This window comes from Myotis myotis, unplaced genomic scaffold (genome assembly GCF_014108235.1).
Source record: "Myotis myotis isolate mMyoMyo1 unplaced genomic scaffold, mMyoMyo1.p scaffold_m19_p_2, whole genome shotgun sequence".
Taxonomy (NCBI): domain Eukaryota; kingdom Metazoa; phylum Chordata; class Mammalia; order Chiroptera; family Vespertilionidae; genus Myotis; species Myotis myotis.
In genome coordinates, this window is record NW_023416324.1 from 148,775,347 (window position 1) to 148,798,555 (window position 23,209).

Genomic DNA, 23,209 nt, shown 5'->3' on the forward strand with positions numbered 1-23,209 from the left:
TTAAAACTTTTATCTCCTGCCAAGTTCTGGTCTGGATCTCCAGCGAAGTTCTGGTTAGGATCTCCAGCCAGGTTCTGTGTCCATGTTCTCTTGCTAGGTTCCCCAGGTTCTCCAGCCAGGTTCTGTAGCCATGTTCCCTCGCTAGGTTCTCCAGCCAGGTTCTGTCCAGGTTCTCCAGCCAGGTTCAGTTGCCAGGTTCTATAGCTGGGTTCTCTTGCCAATTTCTGTAGTCAGGTTCAGTCCAGGATCTTTTGCCATGTTCTCTCGCTAGGTTCTGTCTCTAGGTTCTGTCTCCAGCTTCTGTCCAGGATCTTTTGCCATGTTCTCTCCAGCGAAGTTCTTCTGTCTCTAGGTTCTGTGTAGGTTCTGTGTGTAGGTTCTGTCTTCTAAGTTCTGTCTTCTAAGTTCTGTGTTGTTACATCTGTATTTATACCAGTTGATTCAAATCCTATCAATCTCTATTCCAAAGGTTAGGGCGTTTCTTATCTCCATTCCAGGGAGTAAAGATTATGTAGCTTAAGCATGATTGTTCGTAGTTAAAGTGATTAATTACCCGCCTGGCACTTAGTTAAGAGGTTTTATTCCCTCCCTAACTTCAGGGGAAAATCCCTACCTGGGGAAACAACCTTTCTCAGAGACCTTGGTTAAAACACATAGTGCCAAGAAGGTGAGCAAACATATTAAGAACAGTATGCCATATATGCCAGGTCCTTTGAAACAGCAAGGATGGACCAGCTCCCGGCAAGGTCACATGCCTGGGTTGTGGGCTTGATCCTAGTAGGGGGCTGCAGGAGGCAGCAAATTGATGTTTCTCTCTCGTTGATGTTTCTAACTCTGTCCCTATCCCTTCCTCTCTTTCTAAAATCAATAAAAACACTTGTTTAAAATTAAAATACTAATGTTCCAATTCATGTATTTGCATCAACAGCTTTGTTGCTTCATCTGTGAAATGAGAATTACTTGTCCTACTTACCTCACCTGGTTGTGATCAGAGAATGAAATGTTTATAGACTCTGAAGTTCTACACAGATGGCATTATTTCTTGTGTGTTGTTACAATTTTAATATTAGGACATATGCTGGCTCTCAAAGAATAGATTTCTTATTTTTATAAATGTTTTGCATATGCCTCTAATCTGGCACAGTTATAGCACTGATCTTTTTGTTTTGAAGACACCTGGGAGTTAGTCTCAGCTTTTATCATGATCAAATTAGTGGTATGAACATGAACAACTCACATGACCTCCATGAGCTTCAGTTTTCTCACCTAAATGACCTATGACATCTTGGAGCTATAAATTTGCTGATATTTTTGTTAGATGAAAGGAAGTAATTAATTTAGATAAAAGGACCGTAAAATACTCTTTCAGTGCAATATCTGTAAGATGAGTTTTATAACATTTCAAGTGACTAGGGTGTGGTTAACTTCATCTTAGTTCCCAAATTATCTCAGGATTTTCTATAATTTCAAAAACAAAATTTACTAATAGACTAATAAATCCATGTAACCATTTTATTATTTGAATTCTGTTCATTTAAAATACGATTTCATGCTCTCATTGAGAAGTTTATTAGACTGCAATTTTAATTACTTTGGCCTCTATAGTTTTCATTCTCTTTATCCTTTAATATAGGTGACATTCTTGTTTCATTTACTAATTATGAGTACTGAAAATTATTTACCTGTGATCTTCAAGAGTATGAGAATATATAAAAATTATCTTCTAAAATGCAGAAAGCTACAAGATATATTTAATTTTATTGTAATTTAACAGTGTTTAAAATGCATGATACTATTTTTTTTTTTAATAGATTAGGTCATTTTGGCAAAAGAAATGACCTAAGGTCCCCTAAGGTGCCTTTGTTTATTTCAGGTTGCAAGGTTTATAATGGTTTGTAGATTGAAAATATTAATTTGCATTGTGAATATTCTAAGAGTGGCCATGCTTTTAAAAAATTAGTTTTAGAAGTATTTCCAAATACAATCTAAACTTTTTTCATTATCATTTTAAAATATAGTCTTTTAAATCACTTTTATGACACTTTAGGGGCAAGTACCTTCCATTACATACATGTTTTACAACCTTTAAAATGTTGGTAGGCATGTAGATGTAAAAATATGCAATACATAAATAAATTGGCCATGTACTATATTGCTTGCTTAGTAATAATTTGAAGAAATGTTTCTATTTGAGTTGCTTTTAAAATACGCATCTATTAGATTTTCTTAAGTGTTGAAACCTTTAAAACTAGTTTATTTTCCATCTATGATAGATTAGTGGAAATATAAGAGCAAATTAAATATATAATGTACAGTGATATATAAATGTTAGAATGAGGAAAATATCCTCAAAAATTAAGAGAACCTTGATTGTTTTCCCTTCTTTTTTTTATTTTTGCTAAATATGGCAGTCACATTTTTTAACCTTTTTAATGCAGGATTGACCTTCCACCCACACATAAACCACCGCCTGTGTATGAAAAAAGATCCCCCCCTTTGCCTCAAAAAGACCTTCTATATCAGGTAAGTGTTCATGAGTGCACTTAAAATAAAATGGAATAAAATAAAAGGTACTAATCAGTATATATCATTTGTTTCAAAATATTATCTAGTCATGGTATATTAAACATTGCACCTGCAATGGATAACAACACTGGGCTTTGGGAATCAGAGACCATTTAGGAATATTGTGATTTTGTCCTCATCTATAAAATTAAGCAGATGAAAAACATAATTGTTTATTTTTCTCTTCTAGCTGTAAACATTCTATAAAATATTGCTAATTGTAGACTAGTTGCTATCATTCCACCTAGAAGAGTCAGAACTTGAGTTGGAGATGAAATAACTTAATACTATAAAGCTTTTAAGAAAAATTTAGGCTAAACTCATTATCCATCAGCAAGATAATTTATGATTCATGCATTATAATGTCAGATCTTTACTGTATGTCTGTGTTTTAAGTAATGTTGTGATATCAAAATATAAATTACATAGAACTGTTTTCTGGTTACTAAGAAATCAATATGTAAGTGTGTAATTACTATCTAATTAGTTTCATGCCAGGATAGCATGTTATAATAATAAATGTCTTCTAATGTTCTACTTAATAGACAACGTGTCAACTTCAAACTAATTCCTACTTGAAGGCATTAGCCCTCAGCCCTCAGAACTAGGCCTAGTGACCTAATAAGCCAGGCCATGCTCCCAAATGTTCTGCCCATCAGTGTTTTTCTACCACTGAGAAACCACAGCAGGAAGCAGTTTCTCACTACCCACATTTACCCTGCTTAACCATTGCTTTTGTGGTAATAGTGCCAAATTCATCCCTGATAATTTTCATTCTAAATATGTTAGTCAGGAGAAGGAGGCCTGATATTGTGAATAGTTCCTTGAATGGGAATATTTCTGTATTGCTGAGATAATGCATGGAGACACGCGTAAGTATGAGGGAAATAAAAAGGAATGTCTTGCATGTTGTCAAAAAGTAATTAAAAAGTACCACCAGCTTGTCAGGATTTTAGATGATAATACTACAAAAGTGAAACTTCATTTAAGAAACAGATACTAACTCATGACATTAAAATGTATTTTACCCTTTTATTATGTTGTATTTTCTTAACATTATTTATTTAATACTTAAGTATATTCTTGGTACCAAAAAAATCAAATACTACAGAAATCTATAAACTGTGAAAGTCCTCCTTTATTTATCCATCCCCTCATAGATCATTTCCTTCCTCAGAGATCAGCATTGTGATCTCAGACTTTTTCCACAAATTTACTTTCATGCGTCTATCATTTATATTTAAATCTACAAATATTCTTAAAAAAACATAAATGTAGTCATACAATACATATTATTCTAGAAATTGTTTTTCCCACTCTGTTACAGACCAATGTTTTTCAGAGTGGCCAATGTTACCATGTATTAGAATCCTTTGGGTTATTAAAAATGAAGATTTTTTAACACAATTTCAGGCTTACTAAATCAGAATCTCTGGGCTGGAGGCAGTGCACATTTTACCTAGCACATCAGGTGAATTTTAAATGCACATTCAAGCTTGAGATATATTGCTGTCTCTGTATCCATTTTAATGGCTGAAGTAGTATTCCATCATGTTGACATACCACAAATTACCTACCTATTTTCCTAGGTTGTTTCCAATATTTTTCCATAACTATAATTGTTGCAGTAAGGATGCTTCTATATACTTTATAGTACACGTGTTCATAAAATATATGCAAAGAAATAGAGTTGCTGTGACTTTTTAACATGTAAATAGGTGCCACAGTGCTGGCCAAACTAGCTATATCAATTTATATTCCCACTAGAGGCCTGGTATACGAATTCGTGCATGGGTGGGGTTCCTAGACCTGGCTGGTTATCAGGGTTGATTGGGGCCAGGATTGGGACTGGGCTGATCAGGGCCTGCCAGCCAAGGGGAGGGACCACAGGAGGTTGGCCAGCCAGGGGGAGGAACTGCGGGAGGTTGGCTGTGGGAGTGCACTGACCACCAGAGGGCATCTCCTACATTGAGCATCTACCCCCTGGTGATCAGTGCTTGTCATAGTGACTGGTTGACTGATTGTTCCAGTCGTTCGGTCATAAAGGTGACTTAGGCTTTTATATATATAGATAAATAGTGCAGTAGTCCCCCTTATTCATGGTTTCTGTTACCCAGGGTAAGCACATTCTAAAAATATTTAATGGAAAATTCCAGAAATAAACAATTCATAAGTTTGTTTTTTTTTTTTATTAAATCTTTATTGTTCAGATTATTACATTTGTTCCTCTTTTCCCCCCCCCCATAACTCCCCTCCTCCCAGTTCCCGCCCCATCCTCCGCCCTCACTCCCCACCCACTGTCCTCATCCATAGGTGCACGATTTTTGTCCAGTCTCTTCCCGCATCTCCCACACCCCTTTCCCCCCCAAGAATAGTCAGTCCATTCCCTTTCTATGTCCCTGATTCTATTATAATCAACAGTTCATTCTGTTCATCAGATTATTTATTCACTTGATTCTTAGATTCACTTGTTGATAGATGCATGTTTGTTGTTCATAATTTGTATCTTTACCTTTTTCTTCCTCTTCCTCTTCTTAAAGGATACCTTTCAGCATTTCATATAATCCTGGTTTGGTGGTGATGAACTCCTTTAGCTTTTCCTTATCTGTGAAGCTCTTTATCTGACCTTCAGTTCTGAATGATAGCTTTGCTGGATAAAGTAATCTTGGTTGTAGGTTCTTGGTATTCATCACTTTGAATATTTCTTGCCACTCCCTTCTGGCCTGCAAAGTTTCTGTTGAGAAATCAGCTGACAGTCATATGGGTATTCCCTTGTAGGTAACTGAGTTTCTTTCTCTTGCTGTTTTTAAGATTCTCTCTTTATCTTTTGCTCTTGGCATTTTAATTATGATGTGTCTTGGTGTGGTCCTCTTTGGATTCCTTTTGTTTGGGGTTCTCCGCGCTTCTTGGACCTGTAAGTCTATTTCTTTCACCAGGTGGGGGAAGTTTTCTGTCATTATTTCTTCAAATAGGTTTTCAATATCTTGCTGTCTCTCATCTTCTGGCACCCCTATAATTCTGATGTTGGTACGCTTGAAGCTGTCCCAGAGGCTCCTTACACTATCCTCGCATCTTTGGATTCTTTTTTCATTTTGCTTTTCCAGTTGGGTGTTTTTTGCTTCCTCGCATTTCAAATCATTGACTTGATTCTTGCTCTCCTCTGGTCTGCTGTCGGGAGTCTGTATAATATTCGTTATTTCAGTCCGTGTATGCTTAATTTCTGGTTGGTTCCCCAATATAACATCGAGGGTCTCATTAGTTTTCTTATAGATCTCATTAAGTTTATCTGCGGCTTCTAAACAGTTCTTGAGAGACCTTAAAAGTGTGGTTCTGAACTCTATATCTTCCATTGACAATTTTGTCCTGTTTCTTTGTCTCTGCATTTTGTTATGCTTCCTTGGTGCACCCCCTAGTGGTCTTTGTTCGCAGTCTTATAATTAAACCTTGATTGTTGTAGCTAATACCAGGGAGGGTTTGACCTCCAGGCCAGGTGGCTATGAGAATCAGCTGTGTCAGCAGTGAGAGAACTTCTGTCCTCTAGGGAGGTGCTAATCTAGCCTTTGCCTGAGGCTATCCGGCAAATGCCTTTGTGCAGGGCTTGGGCAGGGCGGGTCTCACAGGATCAACAGGGTGGGCCAGAGAGAGCAGTTATGGCGGCTCTCAGTCCTGTCCCCAGGGGCTCTGCCTCTCTGAGTCCCAGCACCCACTGCAAACCTCGGAGAGAAAGCTGCACTTGCTCTGACCAAAGCCAGACAGTCCCACTTCTCCCATTTGAGTCTGGGTCGCTAAAGACTCGCCCAGATCTGGAGCTCAGAGTCTTCGACTCCCTCTGGATTGAAAACGCCAACCACGCCCTCCGCTGCCAGCCCGCTCTGTGCACTCCGCACCTCAGAATTTGACTTCAGCACTGCGCCTCCTCTGAGTGTCCGTATGCGTTTCTCTTTCCTCCTAGTTGTAGGACTTCCACTCAGCCAGCGTTCCTGTGGTTCTGGGTGATGTCCCTTCCGTCTTTTAGTTTCACTTTTGAAGTAGTTGTTCAAGGCAGCAAACTCCGGCGTTAACCTATGCCGCCATCTTGGTTCTCCCAGGAATACAACAATTCATAAGTTTTAAATAGTGTGTCTTTCTGAGTATGGTGATGAAATCTCATCTCACCTCCGCTTCACCTGGGACATGAGTTATTTCTTTGTCCAGTGTATCAACTCTGTATAAGGTACTCGTCCATTAGTCACTTATTGTACTTAATAATTACAATATATTATTATAGTTATTTTATTATTAGTTATTGTTGTTAATATCTTACTGTGCCTAATTTATAAAGTAAGCTTTATCATAGATATGTGTGTATAGGAAAAATATATAGTATGTATAGGTTGTGGTACTGTCATCCAGTGGTTTCAGGCATCCACTTGATATGGGGATCTTTAAACATATCCCCCATGGAAAAGGGGTGATTATGTATCTTACAACACATTTCCTTCTCTAATAGTATCCCCCATGATAAGGGGGAAAATGGGTTTTATGTATACTAAAATCCGTTTCCCTCTCTAATACTGTTTAGTAGAACTTTTTTGTTTGCCAGTTTGATAAAATTGAAAAAATAGCTCATTTAAAAGCTGTGTAGAATACTTGACAAAGTTTTATAATTGATTGCCTATTTGTTGTTCTGTAACCTACCTATTTGCTTAATTTTTAAAAATTTCAGTTACTTTTTGAATTTTGTTTGTTAATTTTTTTAGCAACTTTTTGGTATGGACAATAATCTTTTGGTCCTATATTCATTTCTTATTTTTCAATGTATACAGAATTTCTACAGTGCTTATTCTAGGATATTCTTACCCCAGAGGCTACGTTTTAGTATATTGAAGGTTAATACATCTAATATCATGTATCAAATATGAATATATCTTGTATGAAAAATGGAACAAGAGACCCTCTACAAATATTCCAAAGTGATAGCAGTGACTATTTTGTATTAGATTTTTAAGTGAATATCATGTTTTATGTTATATTTTTCTATAGTTTCTGAGTTTTCTATAGTGCTTTTTCTCCTCTCTGTCAGTGGCTTTTTAGCATAGGAAAATACAGATCTCTTGAGAACTGAATTACTGGACTGGAATGTTTAATCAGTCAGACTGGAGTTATGGCAGTACTTAAGCACAGTTTACTGTCTGGAAAAATTATGATTTTCCCCGCAATAATTCACTGTCATATATCACATTCCTTAGCACATTTTTGTAAATGTTCATGGCAGAGTGTTATGAAGGAAGATTGTTTCTACTTATTTTATTTTGAGTAGATAATACATACAAAACAATATAAAAGAGTAGTTTCTAATGTATCACTCCCATTTCCATTCCTATTTACCCTACCCAAACCACCTCCTACATTAAAACCACTTTTTATAGAGTTCTTGTTGGTCATATTATGGTCTATTTAAGCATAGACAAGGGAACACACACACACACACACACACACACACACACACACACATATTTTATCTTATACAAAGGTAACATATTTACACTCCTAAGATATACTGGAGATCTTTCTTTATTGGGGTGCCGAGCATTCTCATTTTTCCATGTGTCTGCATAGGATACTAATGAATATGTACTACAGAGTTTCTAATGTCAGAATATTTTAATAAACCAATAACGCTGCAGTGAATAGCTTTGTATATGTGGTGTTTTGTATCTATGCAAGTATAATCTGCAGGTAAATTTTTAAACTTGATCTTGCTTACATGAAATACTAAATGCATTTATACTTTTGATGAGTACCATAAAATTGTCCTCTATAAATACTGTACCATTTTCACTCCTTTGAGTAATGCTTGATAGTACCTGCTTTTCTAAATCCTCATCAATAGCATATGTATTTTGCTTTGTTATTGGTAATCTTAAAGGTAAAAATTTAGTATGTACGGATATTATTGTAACTTTGCAACCTCATTACTAGTGAGTTTCAGCATCTTTACAAGAGTATAAAAGGTCATTTTTTTCTGCATGCTGTCATTTTTGTGTGTGCTTATTTGTTGGACAAATTATGGCCATTTAAACATTTTTTAAGTAAATATGAAACTTGTTTTGATTCTAGCATAAATGGTATGTACATTGCTCCTTGATACAGAAAGTTTAGTAAGATGAATTATATCATCCCACTAATTTATAAAATAAGAATATAAAAATGGATAACTGTGTTATGACTAGAACTAGAACATTATCAAGCTATGTGGTTTAGAAACACATGATGTCCCTACTTGTTACCAAGTTCTAGAGTTAGAGATATGCCTTCTGGGTATCTTAATTTCAGTTACTATTTATGCCATATTTTACTTACAAGCTTTTTTACTTATACCCTCCTACTCTATAGTTTTATAGATTCCCATTATTTCTTCTTAAAATTCATCTTTCCAATACATCAACTGCCATTTTCCAATAATATTTTTGAGTGAAATTTCTTGTGTTAATTATCATTGATGATCTGGTTTTTCCCCAGGATCTGAATATTTTAACATGTTTCCAGATACTACCAGTAGTTACCCGTTTGGGTGTCAGGAAGAAGGGAAGGAGGAAGGAAAATGATAGAAGAGTTAACATTTTTCTTCCAAATTACAGGAAACTATATGACTGAGTGGATTCTTCAAGTAAATGGGTATTGTTAGCATTGATTAGCAAAAAGGTTTTATCTTGCATGTTGCCTCCACTTAATAGGCAATTAATAAGTCAAGTAGTCAAAGAATTGTGGGGCCTTATTCTGTGAGCAAGAAAGCTTGGATAAAATAGTGATTTAAAAACTCACTAGAGGCCCGGTGCATGAAATTTGTGCACACGAGGGCGTCCTTCTGCCCAGGCTGCACCCTCTTGCTGTCTGGGAGCCCTCTGGGGGATGTCTGACTGCGGCAAAGGAGGGAGAGGCTTCCCCCACCGCTGCTGCACTTGCCAGCCATGAGCCCGGCTTCTGGCTGAGCAGCGCTCCTCCTGTGGGAGTGCACTGACCACCAGGAGGCAACTCCTGCATTGAGCATCTGCCCCCTGGTGGTCAGTGCGCATCATAGCAACTGGTCGTTCCGCTGCTCAGTGGATTTGTATATTAGCTTCTTATTATATAGGATAATATTGAAATAACATATTCAATTGAACTGTAGATGCAACATTTGAAGTATAAAAGATTGGTATTTTTATTAAATCAAAGCTCTGACTAATCCTATATGATAAAAGCCCAGTGACCAAAATGGCAGAATGACCAGAACAACCAGAGACCAGAATGACTGTGGCCCCTTGCCCCAGCTGGTCCCGCCCCCCAGCAGGAACCCCCACCACAATCAGGGGCATGGCTGGCCTGAAAACTGCCTGCAGCCCCTCACCCTGGCTGGCCCCACCCCCCAGCAGGGACCCCACCCCATTCAGGGGTGTGGCCAGCCAGAAAACCGCCCACTACCCCTCGCCCCGGCTGGCCCCACCTCCCAGCGGGGACCCCACCCTGATTGGGGGTGTGACCAGCCAGAAAATTGCCCACAGCCCCTTGCCTGGCCAGCCCCGCTCCCCAGTGGGTACTCCCACTCTGGTCAGGGGTGTGGCCAGCCTACAAACCGCCCTCACCCCAGCGGGCTCTACCTCCAAGCAGGGACCCCCCCCCCCCAATTCCTCCATCAGGGCAGGTCGGCTGGTCCCCACCAGTGCACTGGGCCTCTCTTCCTATATAATAAAAGGGTAATATGCAAATTGACCCTAACGCCAGAACGACCAGAATGACTGCTTCACCAGTCACAATGAGGCACACTGACCACCTCTTGGTCTCTTTCCTTGGCCGGCAGGATCCAACTGCCCAATGGAAAATAGGGAACTGGGGTGGGTGGTGGCGGGGGACGGGGCCGGCATGCAGGTGTAACGGCCGACCTTTGGTCCCTTTCTCTGGCCGTCAGGCTCTGGAAGAAACAGGAAGCTGGGGAAGATGGCCCTGATCACAAGCCAGGCCTAGGGACCATACCTGCGCACGAATTTCGTGGGCCAGGCCTCTAGTCTGTATATTTAAAAGCCAAGCGACCTGAACGTTAGAACAACCAGAACAACTGGTTGCTATGATATGCACTGCGGCCGGCCAACCGGCCTGCAGCCCCTCCACCCGACCCTTGATCAGCACCCCACTGCCAGCCTGCCCCTTCCCCCAGCCAGCCCTGCCCCCGATCACTGCCCCACCCCGATCAGGGTCAGGGCCGGCCAGCCAACCTCCCACATCCCCTCCCCGCACTGTCCTAGCCCAATCGTCTCCCATCACGGCAGGCTGGCTGGACCCCACCCATGCACAAATTGGTGTAGTGGGCCTCCAGCATTCTTATAAATGAGAAAATAAACCTCCTCTATAAGATTATTTATAGAGATTAATAAATTACCAAATGTTACACCCTAGAAAATTACCTGAAATCTAGTGAACTCTATATATTTGATGTTATTATTATTGTTAAAATATATAATTTCCAATAAAAATACTGAAGAGAGCAAGCAGTGAAATTATTATATATATAGTAGAATAATAGAACTAATACTACTTTGACTAATATAAACTCAGCCTCTACTTCTTTTGTAAGTTAATTATACTTTTATTATAAGCTTAGTAATGCTTGAAATGAAATAAAAATGTATGGAGTCTATATTTTTTTTATTCATAGTCCTGTTTTGTTTTGTTTTTTCACTGTCATTTATTTATCAAACAAACATTTCCTGAATGCTTAATATGTTCCAGTACTGGGAATACTTGGTTAATTAAGCAAATAAAAAAGTTAATGTCTTTATGGACCTCACATATTTAGTGACAAATAAATGCCTACTATGACATCTTTTAAAAAAATAATTTTATTGAAGTAGTAGTTGGCATACAACAAACTATACATATTTAAAGTGTGAATTTGATACATTTTACGTATTATTCATAAGCACATACATAGATACATGCATACATAACAAACTGACCCAGGAAACATCAGCATAAAAAAGATAATGCAGAGATCCATCATTTTCATAAGTTTCATTGCACCTCTTTGTAATCTTTGCTCTCCTTCCACATCCCTAGGGAAACAAACACTGATCTGCTTTCTGTCTACATGTATTAGTTTACAAGTTCTTGAATTTTATATAATAGGATCATACAGTTACGTTCTCTTTTTTGGTCTTGCCACATAATGATTTTGGGATTCCTTCATGTTGTGTTGATCAATAGTTATTTCTTCTAGATATGTGTACTTTGTAAATATACTAAATTTTGAAATTCATTTACTAGTGGATGGATATTTGAATAGTTTCCAGTTTTGGGCTATTACAAAACAATGCTGCTATGAGCACTTACATATGTCTTTGTGTAGATACTAGAGGCCCAGTGCACGAATTCATGCACCAGTGGTGTCCCTTGGCCTGGCTTGTGGGATTAGGCCAAAACTGGCTCTCTGACACCCTCCAAGGGGTCCCAGATTGCATGAGGGTGCAGGCCAGGCTGAGGGACCCCATTGGTGCATGATCAGGGCTGGGGAGGAACATGGGAGGTTGGCCATCCAGGGAGGAACCATGGGAGGGCTCCAGAGTGTGTCTGACCTATCTCGCTCAGTCCTGATCCTCTGGACCCCAGCAGCAAGCTAACCTACCAGTTGGAATATCTACCACCAGTGGTCAGTGCACATCATAGTGAGCAGTTGAGCGGCCTTAGCATATCATTAGTACATTATGCTTTGATTGGTTGAAAGGCTGACCGGACACTTAGCATATTAGGCTTTTATTATATAGGATATGCCTTCATTTCTTTTGGGTAAATACTTAGCTATGAAATGACTGGGTCATATGGTAAAGGTAACTTAAAATGTATTTAAAGAAAATGCTAAAATGTCATCCTAAGTGTTTTTTTCCATTTATGTTCCCACCAGGCTTGCATGTGTTGGTCTATACCAGCCGTGGGCAAACTACGGCCCGCGGGCCGGATCCGGCCCGTTTGAAATGAATAAAACTAAAAAAAAAAAAAAAAAGACCGTACCCTTTTATGTAATGATGTTTACTTTGAATTTATATTAGTTCACACAAACACTCCATCCATGCTTTTGTTCCGGCCCTTCGGTCCAGTTTAAGAACCCATTGTGGCCCTCGAGTCAAAAAGTTTGCCCACCCCTGGTCTATACTCTAACCACCACTTTCTATGATCAGACTTTTTAAACTTTAGGCATTCTAATAGATGTATGTTTGTACTTCATTATGATTTTAATTTGTATTTTTAATTTTTTTTTTTTTAGTTACTAATATGTAGAACTTTTTTCATTTGCTGATTTGTGATTCATTTATCTTTTTTGGTGAAGATACTGTCTCAATATTTACTTATCTTTTTTAAATTTTTTAGTTTTGAGATTTCTTTATGTATTTGTGTCTCCCCCTCCCCCCAATTTATATTTTGAAACCCTAATCCCTAATGTGAAGGTATTTAGAGATGGAGCCTTTGTTAGATAATTAGGTCACGAGGGTGGAGCCCTCATGATGGGATTCGTGCCCTCTTAAGAAGAGTCAGGAAAGGGCTCCTTTCTCCCTCTGCTCTCTGCCATCTCTATTATAAAAACCCCTTGGTTGGGACGCTGTCACAGCAGAACGACCAAAGACTGGTCACCAGCAGGCTATGTGCATGGGTGGGCAAGGCCGCGTGATTTTGCATGCTGAGCTTCTAGTGTAAAGATATAAGAAGACAGCTGTCTATAAACCAGGAAGAGGGCCCTCACCAAGAGCCAAAATCTTAGACAAATATGAGGCTTGTACTTCCTAGCCTCCAGAACTGTGAGAAATAAATTTGTTCTTTAAGCCACCTAGTCCATGGCAATTTGTTATAGCAGCCCTAGCAGTAAAGACATTTGGATACAAGTCCTTTATCAGATATACTAGAGGCCCAGCACGTGAAATGGCGTGAGACCCAGACCCGCCGCGCTGGCGGGACCCCAGACCTGCCCTGCGTGAGCAGCAGGACCCCAGACCCACCCTGTGTGGGCTGCAGCCCGCCTCCACCGTGCCAGCCCTGCCAGCCCCGTGTGAGCCCCAACATCCCCACTCGAGCCCAGCCTGCCCTGGGCAAGCCACAAGTCCCCGCCCGTGAGAGGTGCTCCATGCACCGCCTGGTGACCAGTTGTTTGGTTGTTCTGCCATTACAGCGTCACAACCACAGAACTTTTATGATATAGATGATTTGGAAATATTTTTCCATTCTCTTGCTTGTCATTCTTTTAATAGTGATTTTTGAAGGACAGAAGTTCTTAATTTTGATGAAGTACAATTTATATGATGAAAATATAATGCTACGCTTTCTTTCTGGAATGGGGAATTAGTACTTTTTTTGTTAGTTGCTATTAATACAGTTGATATTAATAGTTGTTTTTATAATACATCATTTCATTTTTCCTGTGTAAATTTTATAAAGAAGGAGATTTAGTGAATTCAAAGACAGTAGTGGTTTAAATTGGCTACTAAAGTTCCTTCAGTTTCTGTATGCTTAGGAGATAGAAACAGTATGAGTAATTCTCATCTCACCTGAAAAATGGGAATTATTAGAAAGATTTTACCTCTAATAGTGTTTTGTAACCTGTGGCACTAAAGTAGCCAGTATCTCTCTATATGTTCTATTTATATCTGTATAGCCACAGTAATTAGCATAGAGAAGAAGCTTAATAAAAAATTTAAAATAGGACATAAATGAGTTATAGGAAGGACAATTATTTTAGAGTCTTGTTAACTCTTATCGTCAGTAGAATCAAATGTGATCTAACAATCTTGTTATAATTAAGAAGATTGAGATTCAATGAATTTGACTTGCTGAAAATTGTAAAAATATTCAAAGTTTATTTTAAACTTACTGTAAATATATAAGTCAATATAAATATATATTGATCAACATATATAAATTGATCAATATAAATAAATCAATATAAAACAATAGTCTTGGGAAGCTGTAGTGGTAATTTCTAGACAACAAAGCTTCCAAGTTGTACTGCATCTCAGTGTTTTTAATGGTATCAACAGCATCAGTGCATTAATCGTGGGATTTTTAGAAAGGACTTGAAATCCTTTGACCTCAATTCTCATTGCTACCTGTTTCTGATTTGTGGCTGAACTGTTTGAGTAGGGAAGTTAGGACTGTCTTAAGAAAGGAAAACAAAAATATGAAACTAAGTTATGCAATAGTTCCTTTACAGCTATTTCTCAAACTGATTGAATTACTTTATGGAGATTAAATTATCTAAAATAGCTAGCTTCATTCTAGTCCCCAATAAAAGAAAGTAGATGATTGAAATAAAAGAATTAAATGTTGGCTTTTTAAGATGTTCTGAGCATTCACACCTTTTTGTAAGACTTTATTATAATTCCTCCTGGTTCGATCTATGCTAAAACATCCCATCTTTTTTCTTTGCTTTGAATCCTTAGCACTGTTATGATAACTGATTCATTATAAAAATTACATACTATTTGTACTTATACATGTGCACTTGTGGTTCTCCTGTTTTTCAGTTTTCTTGATTATAAGCTCTTTAGAAGTGGAAACCATGACTACAACTGCCTTTGTAACCTTTCTTGATATTTAATAAGCTGCTCTGCACATAGGCTATTCAGAAATTGCTGTTGAGATTCAGTTACAGTAAAATTATTTATAAAATCACAGTTTCTCAAGCTTGTTGAGGGTAATTGCAGGAATTGGTGGTGAACAGGGAAGACATCTGACAGTGTCACCTCCTCCTTCTGCATGTGTAACATTTAGGAAATTTATTTTAAACAATTTGGAAAGTGTATTGCCAGTCCATCATTGTCTTTGAACAAGATGATGTAATAAAGTGCCAATCTATAATATCATTTCCAAAGAATTATCACTATCAACTCATAATAACTGGAAACAGACCTCAATTCTTTTAACATTATCGCCAAAATACTGTAAAGCATCTCATAAGCCATGTTAAAGCTGAAACATTAACTCAGATGTAAAGCTAAACTTTGGGGAAGAAAACTGTTTTAATGGCTCAACGCTACTTGGGAATTCATGCAGTAAGATATTATTATAACCATTAATTTACTTAAATTATGTTTTTTGCCTTGATTTTTAAAGAATTAAATTCAGACTATTCATACTTGAGATGCAATCAGAACATTAAATCTTGAGTGGTTTATTTGAGACCTGTGTTAAGTTCACACTGCCATCAGGGAAGTAGAAGTCTTAATTATAGGTGACTCTTGATTGACTTATGAGTAAGTAGAAGTAGAAGAACTATTGAAGTTTAATACAGTCAGCTAAGTACAATGAAATTTCCTCCCAAATTTATGAGGATCTAATAGTTTTCTTTGTTTAAATGCACTCATGATTTTCTGTTCGGGGAGTGATTCATTTTAAGTACAGAGAAGTCTGGACAGAGAGCTGAGTTATTGTAAATTTTCAGAACAAAGCAACTAAAGTGTTTTCAGAGAATGGATTTTTTCATTATTTGTACATCGTTTCACACAGACATTATCAACCTAATTTAACTCTAAATTTGGCTACTTATTCTTGATTTTAGTCCTGGCAGATTGTTTGTATATGTGTTCTTTGGGTTTTTTTTTTTTTTTTTCAAGTTCTTTTGACATGTTAAAAACAAAATAAAATAAATGATAAAGGCCACATATGGACTTCTGAGAGAAAGATGTAAATGCTATATTATTTAAGATAAATGTTACCCATACATCTAAACTTAGAGAATTAATTCATTCATTTAGTGTATTATAGTGATTTATTTTTAAACTCCTTTAAAGTTAATTCAATATGGAGTCCTTGGTCAAATTGAACTGAGCTAAAAGGAGAGTTGCTTTGGGTATCTACCTTCATGTTGTAATGTGTATAATGCCAATGAGGCCTCATGTCTGCCACATTGCCTCACATCAGAGAATAATAGATTCATAGAGACTTACAATAGAGTTTAATAGAGATAACATTTAGTAATATTTTTTACTATCACCTGTTAACATGATGGGGAGGCTATCTCAGGCTGTTGATTAATATCAGAATCCTCCTTATGTGTTGGTATAGCAATCTTATATTTATAATTTCAAGGTTGGTCCTGATTTCACTTAGTTGTACCCTAGTGTCAATATGCATATAAGTGCACTTACCCCTAATTTTGAGACTGCCGTTTCTCTAAGAGACATCCCTAGCCCTCACTCTTACCCCATGCCTTTTCTCAATTCTGATCATTCCAATTCAAAGTACCTTCTTCCCATAATTAAATGACTCCTATATCTTAACCTCTAAAAAAATTTCCTAAGCTAATTGGAATATCGAATTTAGAATATAATGTACCAATGTGAACTATAGGTAAAGTATTTGTTATGTAGTCAGTTTCCAAAGTGTAATTGGAAATGGTGATCTATTTGGAGTGCAGCCTGGGTTCTAATATTGTGATGTGCTGTGTATAATAGTATATCATATATTTATTATTTTACTTTAATTCTCTTTCATGTAGTGATGGAGTACTTAGAAAAGAGTGTAATATATTTTTAGGAAGAGCTAGAAAATGGGTAATTGATCACTTCATTTAAAACAAAGTTCATTTAATGACAGATTTACTGAATACTTAATACACTTTCGGTTATTTTAGAATCTATTCAGATGTCTTAAATGAAATTAAATTAGAATACATTTTCATTAAAATAAAATTTTATGTATTTTATGTTTGAAACCTCTTAAATATGAGGAAAGCATGTTTGAATGAATTAATTTAAATGTTTCTGAAGAGTTTATTGGCTTAACAAAACAACAATAAAGCAGAGGCCATAATTTTTTGAATGCTACAAGTTAGAAATCAGCTAGAAATACTCAGTTAATTTCAAGATGCTTATTGGTTTAGAAGTCTTTAAACTGCCAAAAATTAAATTTTAAAAAAATCAGTATATAAAAAAACAAAACAAAAAAAGGTTTGTTATCCTTGGATGAGTTAACCTTAGTCATTTGAGCTAGAGCCACAAAATTATTTCATTTTCTTATGTGAGTATGGGAATCTTTCTCCCAGTCTGCCCTTGGCAACTTGTCAGATGAGTTTCCATAGTTACCAAACTACCATAGGACAAATGTTCTGTTCCTAGGATAAGAGTAGACACAGTTACCACTCTCTTTCCCCTGAGACATGTTTTCACCACCGGTTAAGTTTGGTTGTGGCAGGATCCCATATTTATTTTGTTGATTCTTTGACACATATTCTCAAACCAAGATGTTTGTCTCCTCAGTTCTATATACAGCAATCTCCCTTTGTTTGCTTTATTGAACTATGCGTAATTAGGAATGTGTGCTAGGCAAGTAGTTGGCTCAATGTTTTATGTTTAATATGTTGCTTGCTATTTGGGACTCGGATTCTGAGAAGAAATAAGCCCCAAAGTGCTATATATGTTTCCTTGGGCGTGTAAATTAAAACGTTGATCATATAATTCAGATTAAAAAGCATTTTGTCATTGATGAATTCATTAAACCCACTTTTTGGAGCGAACAATGTATATGGAATGGTACTTCAGTTTGAATCATGATGCTACCTTATAAATATTTTTCAGAAATCAGTAGGCCTGTGGAAATCATTGCTGTACATATTTACAAAGATGTCACAATTCACATTCCTTACCTTTGTGTGGTGACGAATACCAATCACATGTGTAACACATTCAGGATCATCCCTTACAATGAATTCTTTTAGGCCTACTTGTTTTTCAGGAGACCCAGCTAGAGTTCGTTTTAGCCCTCCTGTGATGACATGGCTGCTTATCCATGATGATTTCCTATTGTTCCACTGATTTGGAAAGTATTCTTTTTCTTTGTAGTTTTAGAAAACAGAGCCAGGACTAGAAAGTGAAGGTCATAGGAACATAGATTTGAATACTCAATAGAAAAAAGATGTTTCCTTAGGTTTCACATATAAGTGAGATCATGTGATACTTGTCTTTCTCTGACTGGCTTATTTCACTTAGCATAATACTCTCCAGGTCCAAAGTAAACTGGGGAAAAAAATATTGAAGCATTCAACAGAGTGATGTATTTCAGAGGGAAGTGGGGTGGGGGGCGCAAAGAGATTAACCAAAGAATTTATATGCATAACCTATGGACAGACAATAGTGCAGTGAAGGCAGAAGGAGAGGGTGGGAGCAGGGTAGAGGGAGTCAATGGGGGAAAAAAGAGGGGGATCTGTTATACTTTCAACTATAAAGATAAGTTAAAAAATAAAAACATTTATTTTCATTTAAAGGATGTTTCCAATAATTAGATCTGTCTGATAATGAGGCTGATACATCAAGAAGTAATACATAGTTCCTAATGGCCTTGTTTAAAGGACTCCGCCACCTTTGTTGTATGTTACAGGAATCATTTCTGCACTTGGAGTAATGTTGAATTTGAAGGCCCCTTCTCATCCTGTCTCTTGAGTCTTTTTCTCCTAAGAAAATAATATGGGTGGTAGAGTGCAAAATAATGTTGGTGTTACTTAGGAGCCAGTGTTCTCTATAGATATCTTAATGTGACTCTAAGTGTAATATTTACAGAAAGCATGTATTTTAGAGGTAACTGATTCTATGCATAGTTTAATTAAGTTTCATTTCAAGACCTATTGCCCTTTACAGATATTATTGTCTTTATAAAAAGCAAAAATTACTTCAAATTTTTTTACTGTTTTTTGAAGAAAAATATTATACATTTTTTATGTTGGTTTACAATTATGACTGTTTTCTCACATAAATACTAAAACTTGAACTACACTTTGAATGATATCCTTGCAGTAGCTTTAACTACAGTGCCTATTAGATGAGATATAAACTTGCTAACCAGAATATTTCATGCACATAAGTAACTTTGGAAGAATAAGAATTGTTAAAGGTCTTTAAAAGGAAATACTCAACTTTTTAATGATTCCTGTTTTAAATGCATTGATACTTTACAGAAGATAATAATCTCCATTTCAAATGTTTGGTGGGCAGTAATTATTTAGGTCATCATTCCTATTTATTAAAAGAAATGCCATGTAAATGTATTTGTTTGAAACATTTTAAATGCCTTATTACTGATGTGTGTGTTCCCAGGGTAGCTTTACTTTTAAGCAGAACCTAAGAAATTACAGGCTATATTCAAGAAAGGGTAGCCTGGCCTGGTGTGGCTCAGTGGTTTAGTGACGACCCAAGAACCAAGAGGTTGCTGGTTCTATTCCAGGTCAGGACACGTGCGGATTATGGGCTCTCTCCTTGGTGGAGACGCCGGCGTGTAGGAGACAGTCAATCAGTGATTCCCTCTCATCATTGATATTTCTTTTTTAAAAAATTCTTTATTGTTTAATCATCATTGATGTTTCTATCTCTCTCTCTCCTTCTCCCTTCATCTCTGAAATCAATTAAAATATATTAAAATAAAAAGAAAAGGTAATTTACAAAGTTGAAAATTTTCACATCTTGCTGAGATGTGAACTACATATAAAACTGGAAACCATGTGTGCCTGTGCATACACACACACCAAACAAATCAATTGTACTATAACACAAAATGAGATATAAAAAATAATAAATTTAACTTGGTTAAGTTAAAAGTTCTTATTAAAATGCAAATTATAATATAATCTCATAGCTGTTTGCGCTATGAAAGATACCATTAAGAGAACAAAGGCAAACAACAGACTGGGAGAAAATACTTACAACACGTAAATCAGACAAAGGAATTGTATTTAGATACAATTCAGATACAATAACAGGAAGACAGCAACCCAATTTTTAAACAGTGAACAGAATTTTTAAAAATATATATTTTTATTGATTTCAGAGAGGAAAGGATTCAGAGAAGCATCAATGATGAGAGAGAATATCAATCAGCCGCCTCCTGCATGCCCCACATTGGGGATAGAGTGTGCAACCTGGGTATGTGCCCTGATCAGGAATTGAACCATGACCTCCAGGTTCATATGTTGACATTAAATCACTGAGCCATGCCAGCTCAGTGGACAGAAATATTTTATTTTATAAACTTTTCATTAAGGAAGATATGCTATTGGCTAATTAGCACATGAAAAGATGCTCAAAGGAAAATGATACTCAGCATCATTAGTCCTGAAGTAAATACAAATTAAACCACAATAAAATGCTACTACACACCCATTAGGTTGACTAAGATTAAAAAAGACTTCCCTAGCCGGTTTGGCTCACTGGATAGAGCTTCGGCTTGGGGACTGAAGAATCCCGGGTTCGATTCCAGTCAAGGGCATGTACCTTGGTTGCAGACACATCCCCAGTAGGGGGTGTGCAGGAGTCAGCTGATCGATGATTCTCTCTCATCAATGTTTCTAACTCTCTATCCCTCTCACCTCCTCTATGTAAAAAATCAATAAAATATATTTTTTAAAAAAGATTAAAAAAGACTGACTTACTAAGTGTTTTTATTATAATTAATAATAACTTCAATTTACCTTGTATAAGTCTACTTTTGTATTTAGTTTCTATGAAAGCAGTTTGTACTAGGTTAGGTTTAGTTATTATTTTCTGTCATTCTGTTTCAAAATATTATATGTAATTAGAAGTAGAAGCATCAAAATTATTTTCAGAGAGTAATCTCTCACCCTCATGCCCATTACGATTTTAAAGTTCTCTACAACTGAGTAATCCTGTTCTGGATGGTAGTTTTTTCCATAATGAACTAACTGCCCGTGATCCATCATACTTAATTTTTTAAAAGGAGGAATGTGAATAGTTGTTAGGGCATCATATGGCAAATCTGAGTCATTGCTCTGCAGCTGAAACACCATTTGAGGTTCCACAGCTCCTCCTCCCACTCAAGGCAAAATTTTCTTCAGTATTCTAAGAAGGTAGTCATCCAGTGTCAAATTAAAACACTTGCATAAACAACTTAACTACCTCACAATGCAGTATATTTCATTTTTGGTAGCCAAAATGGCTAGAAAATCAGAAATCTAAACTATCAACTTAATTAGTCCTGATTCTGATTTCTAAAATTCTTTTAAGTCATTTAAACTGCAATTATCAAGCACATATGTGTTTTTTTTTTTAATCTAGATGCTTTTCCGACAGACCTTTTTGACTTTGATTTTATGTAGTTTTATTTTAATGTGACTAGGACAAAATTATTTTGAATTGAAATGATGGGGTGACCTATTACCATCATGAACTTGGATGCCCAAATCTCCCCTGGTTTGGGAATTTCTTAGTCATTAGTTCTTTACGTAAGCATTCTGCCCCTCTCTCTTTTCTTGCTGGGATTCCAGGGATGCATATGTGATGGTTGACCTTAATGGTGTCCCGTAAGTCCTATGGGTAAGCCCAGTGGTATAGGGCAGTGACACAGGAGAGAACTGAATCTGGGCCACAAGCATCTGTGAGAGGCCTTGACTGTCAGTGTGTATGTCTGTGACTGCAGGATCTTGCCAGGGCCTCATACACAGCAGTGGAGGCCAGTGATGGGCATGAGCTGGTGGAATGCAAGTGCACAGCTTGAGGAATTACCTCCAGGTGCATGCATTGTGGTGGGATTCAGCCACAGAGGTCTAGGCTGGTGCCTTGTACTCATGTGGCCACACAGGCCTGGGCTGGCTGCTGTTGAGGGGAACCTCGGGCTACAATGAAGTCAGGGAGGCTGAGGAATGGGTAAGTGGCTGGTGATCTGCAAACATGAATACTGGGAGTGAAAACTGGTAAAATCTGCAGTGATTCCTTGGTGGCTGTGTTCGCTCTGGTTTCTTTGGTGATGGAAGCTTCTGGGGTTTTCTGCAGAGCTGGTCACTGGGAACTGGTTGCATGGGTTACATGGCAGATACTGGTAGCCCCCACTCTTCCTTATTCCTGGCTGTCTCTATACATCTCAGCTTTGCCAGTCTCTGGGTGGGTGAAACCGAAGTTTTGTGGGGTGTCCCAAAAGGCTGGGGAATCTGGCTGTCCACCCCACCCTCCCTTTCCAAGAAGGGGAACTCTTTCTATCTGGAAAGTTCTCTCTCGTTGAACAGCACTGGCCTGGGGAATGGAGTGATGCAGGCAGGATGAAGCCGCCCTTCCTTCCCTTTTCCTGCGGTTACCTGCGGCTATCCTCAGGTGGTTTGTTCTGCTGAAGTTTCTTAAATGGACTCCTGAGCACTCCCTGAGCTGTTTTTGTTTGTGGATAGATGTCTAATTGTTCATCTAATGGGGGTTGAAGACTGGGCTTTCCTACTCCCCCAAATGTTTGATACTATAGAATTAAAATTTGACATTAAGCATGATACAGCATGATATTGTGATATTGTCAATAAATATGTTTTTCCTGTAGCAAATTGTGCTCAAGGGTAAGTAAAATGCACTATCACAGAAAATTAGTATATTGTAAGCATGGTTAGCATAGCATACTTTAAAGCTGTTTATTCCATTTCCTTAACTTCTAAGGTCTAATGGGAGGATATCACTTCTGCATTAAAATCCTCGATGATAGGTACATATGACTAGAGACTGGAAAGATGCCAAGAATCTTGAACTAAGAATTAGGGAAACAGTTTTACATTCAGCTGCATTGATTAACTTGTAAAAACAAATTTTTATACACATGGAAGCATACTTGTTAATTCTCTAAGTGAAAAATTAATGGGTATATGGATTTTTATTTTGATGGTTATTGCCAA

The 23,209-nt window shown here is 37.3% G+C and overlaps 1 protein-coding gene across 1 annotated transcript in view; it reads left to right on the forward strand.

The window, feature by feature from the left end:
• The window catches only part of NECTIN3 (nectin cell adhesion molecule 3), a 131,843-nt gene that overhangs the window by 79,967 nt on the left and 28,667 nt on the right, over positions 1-23,209 (forward strand). The window contains exon 7 of the mRNA XM_036349645.1: positions 2,439-2,523. Coding sequence (XP_036205538.1) covers positions 2,439-2,523 — 85 coding nt within the window. The remainder of the gene's footprint in view (positions 1-2,438; positions 2,524-23,209) is intronic.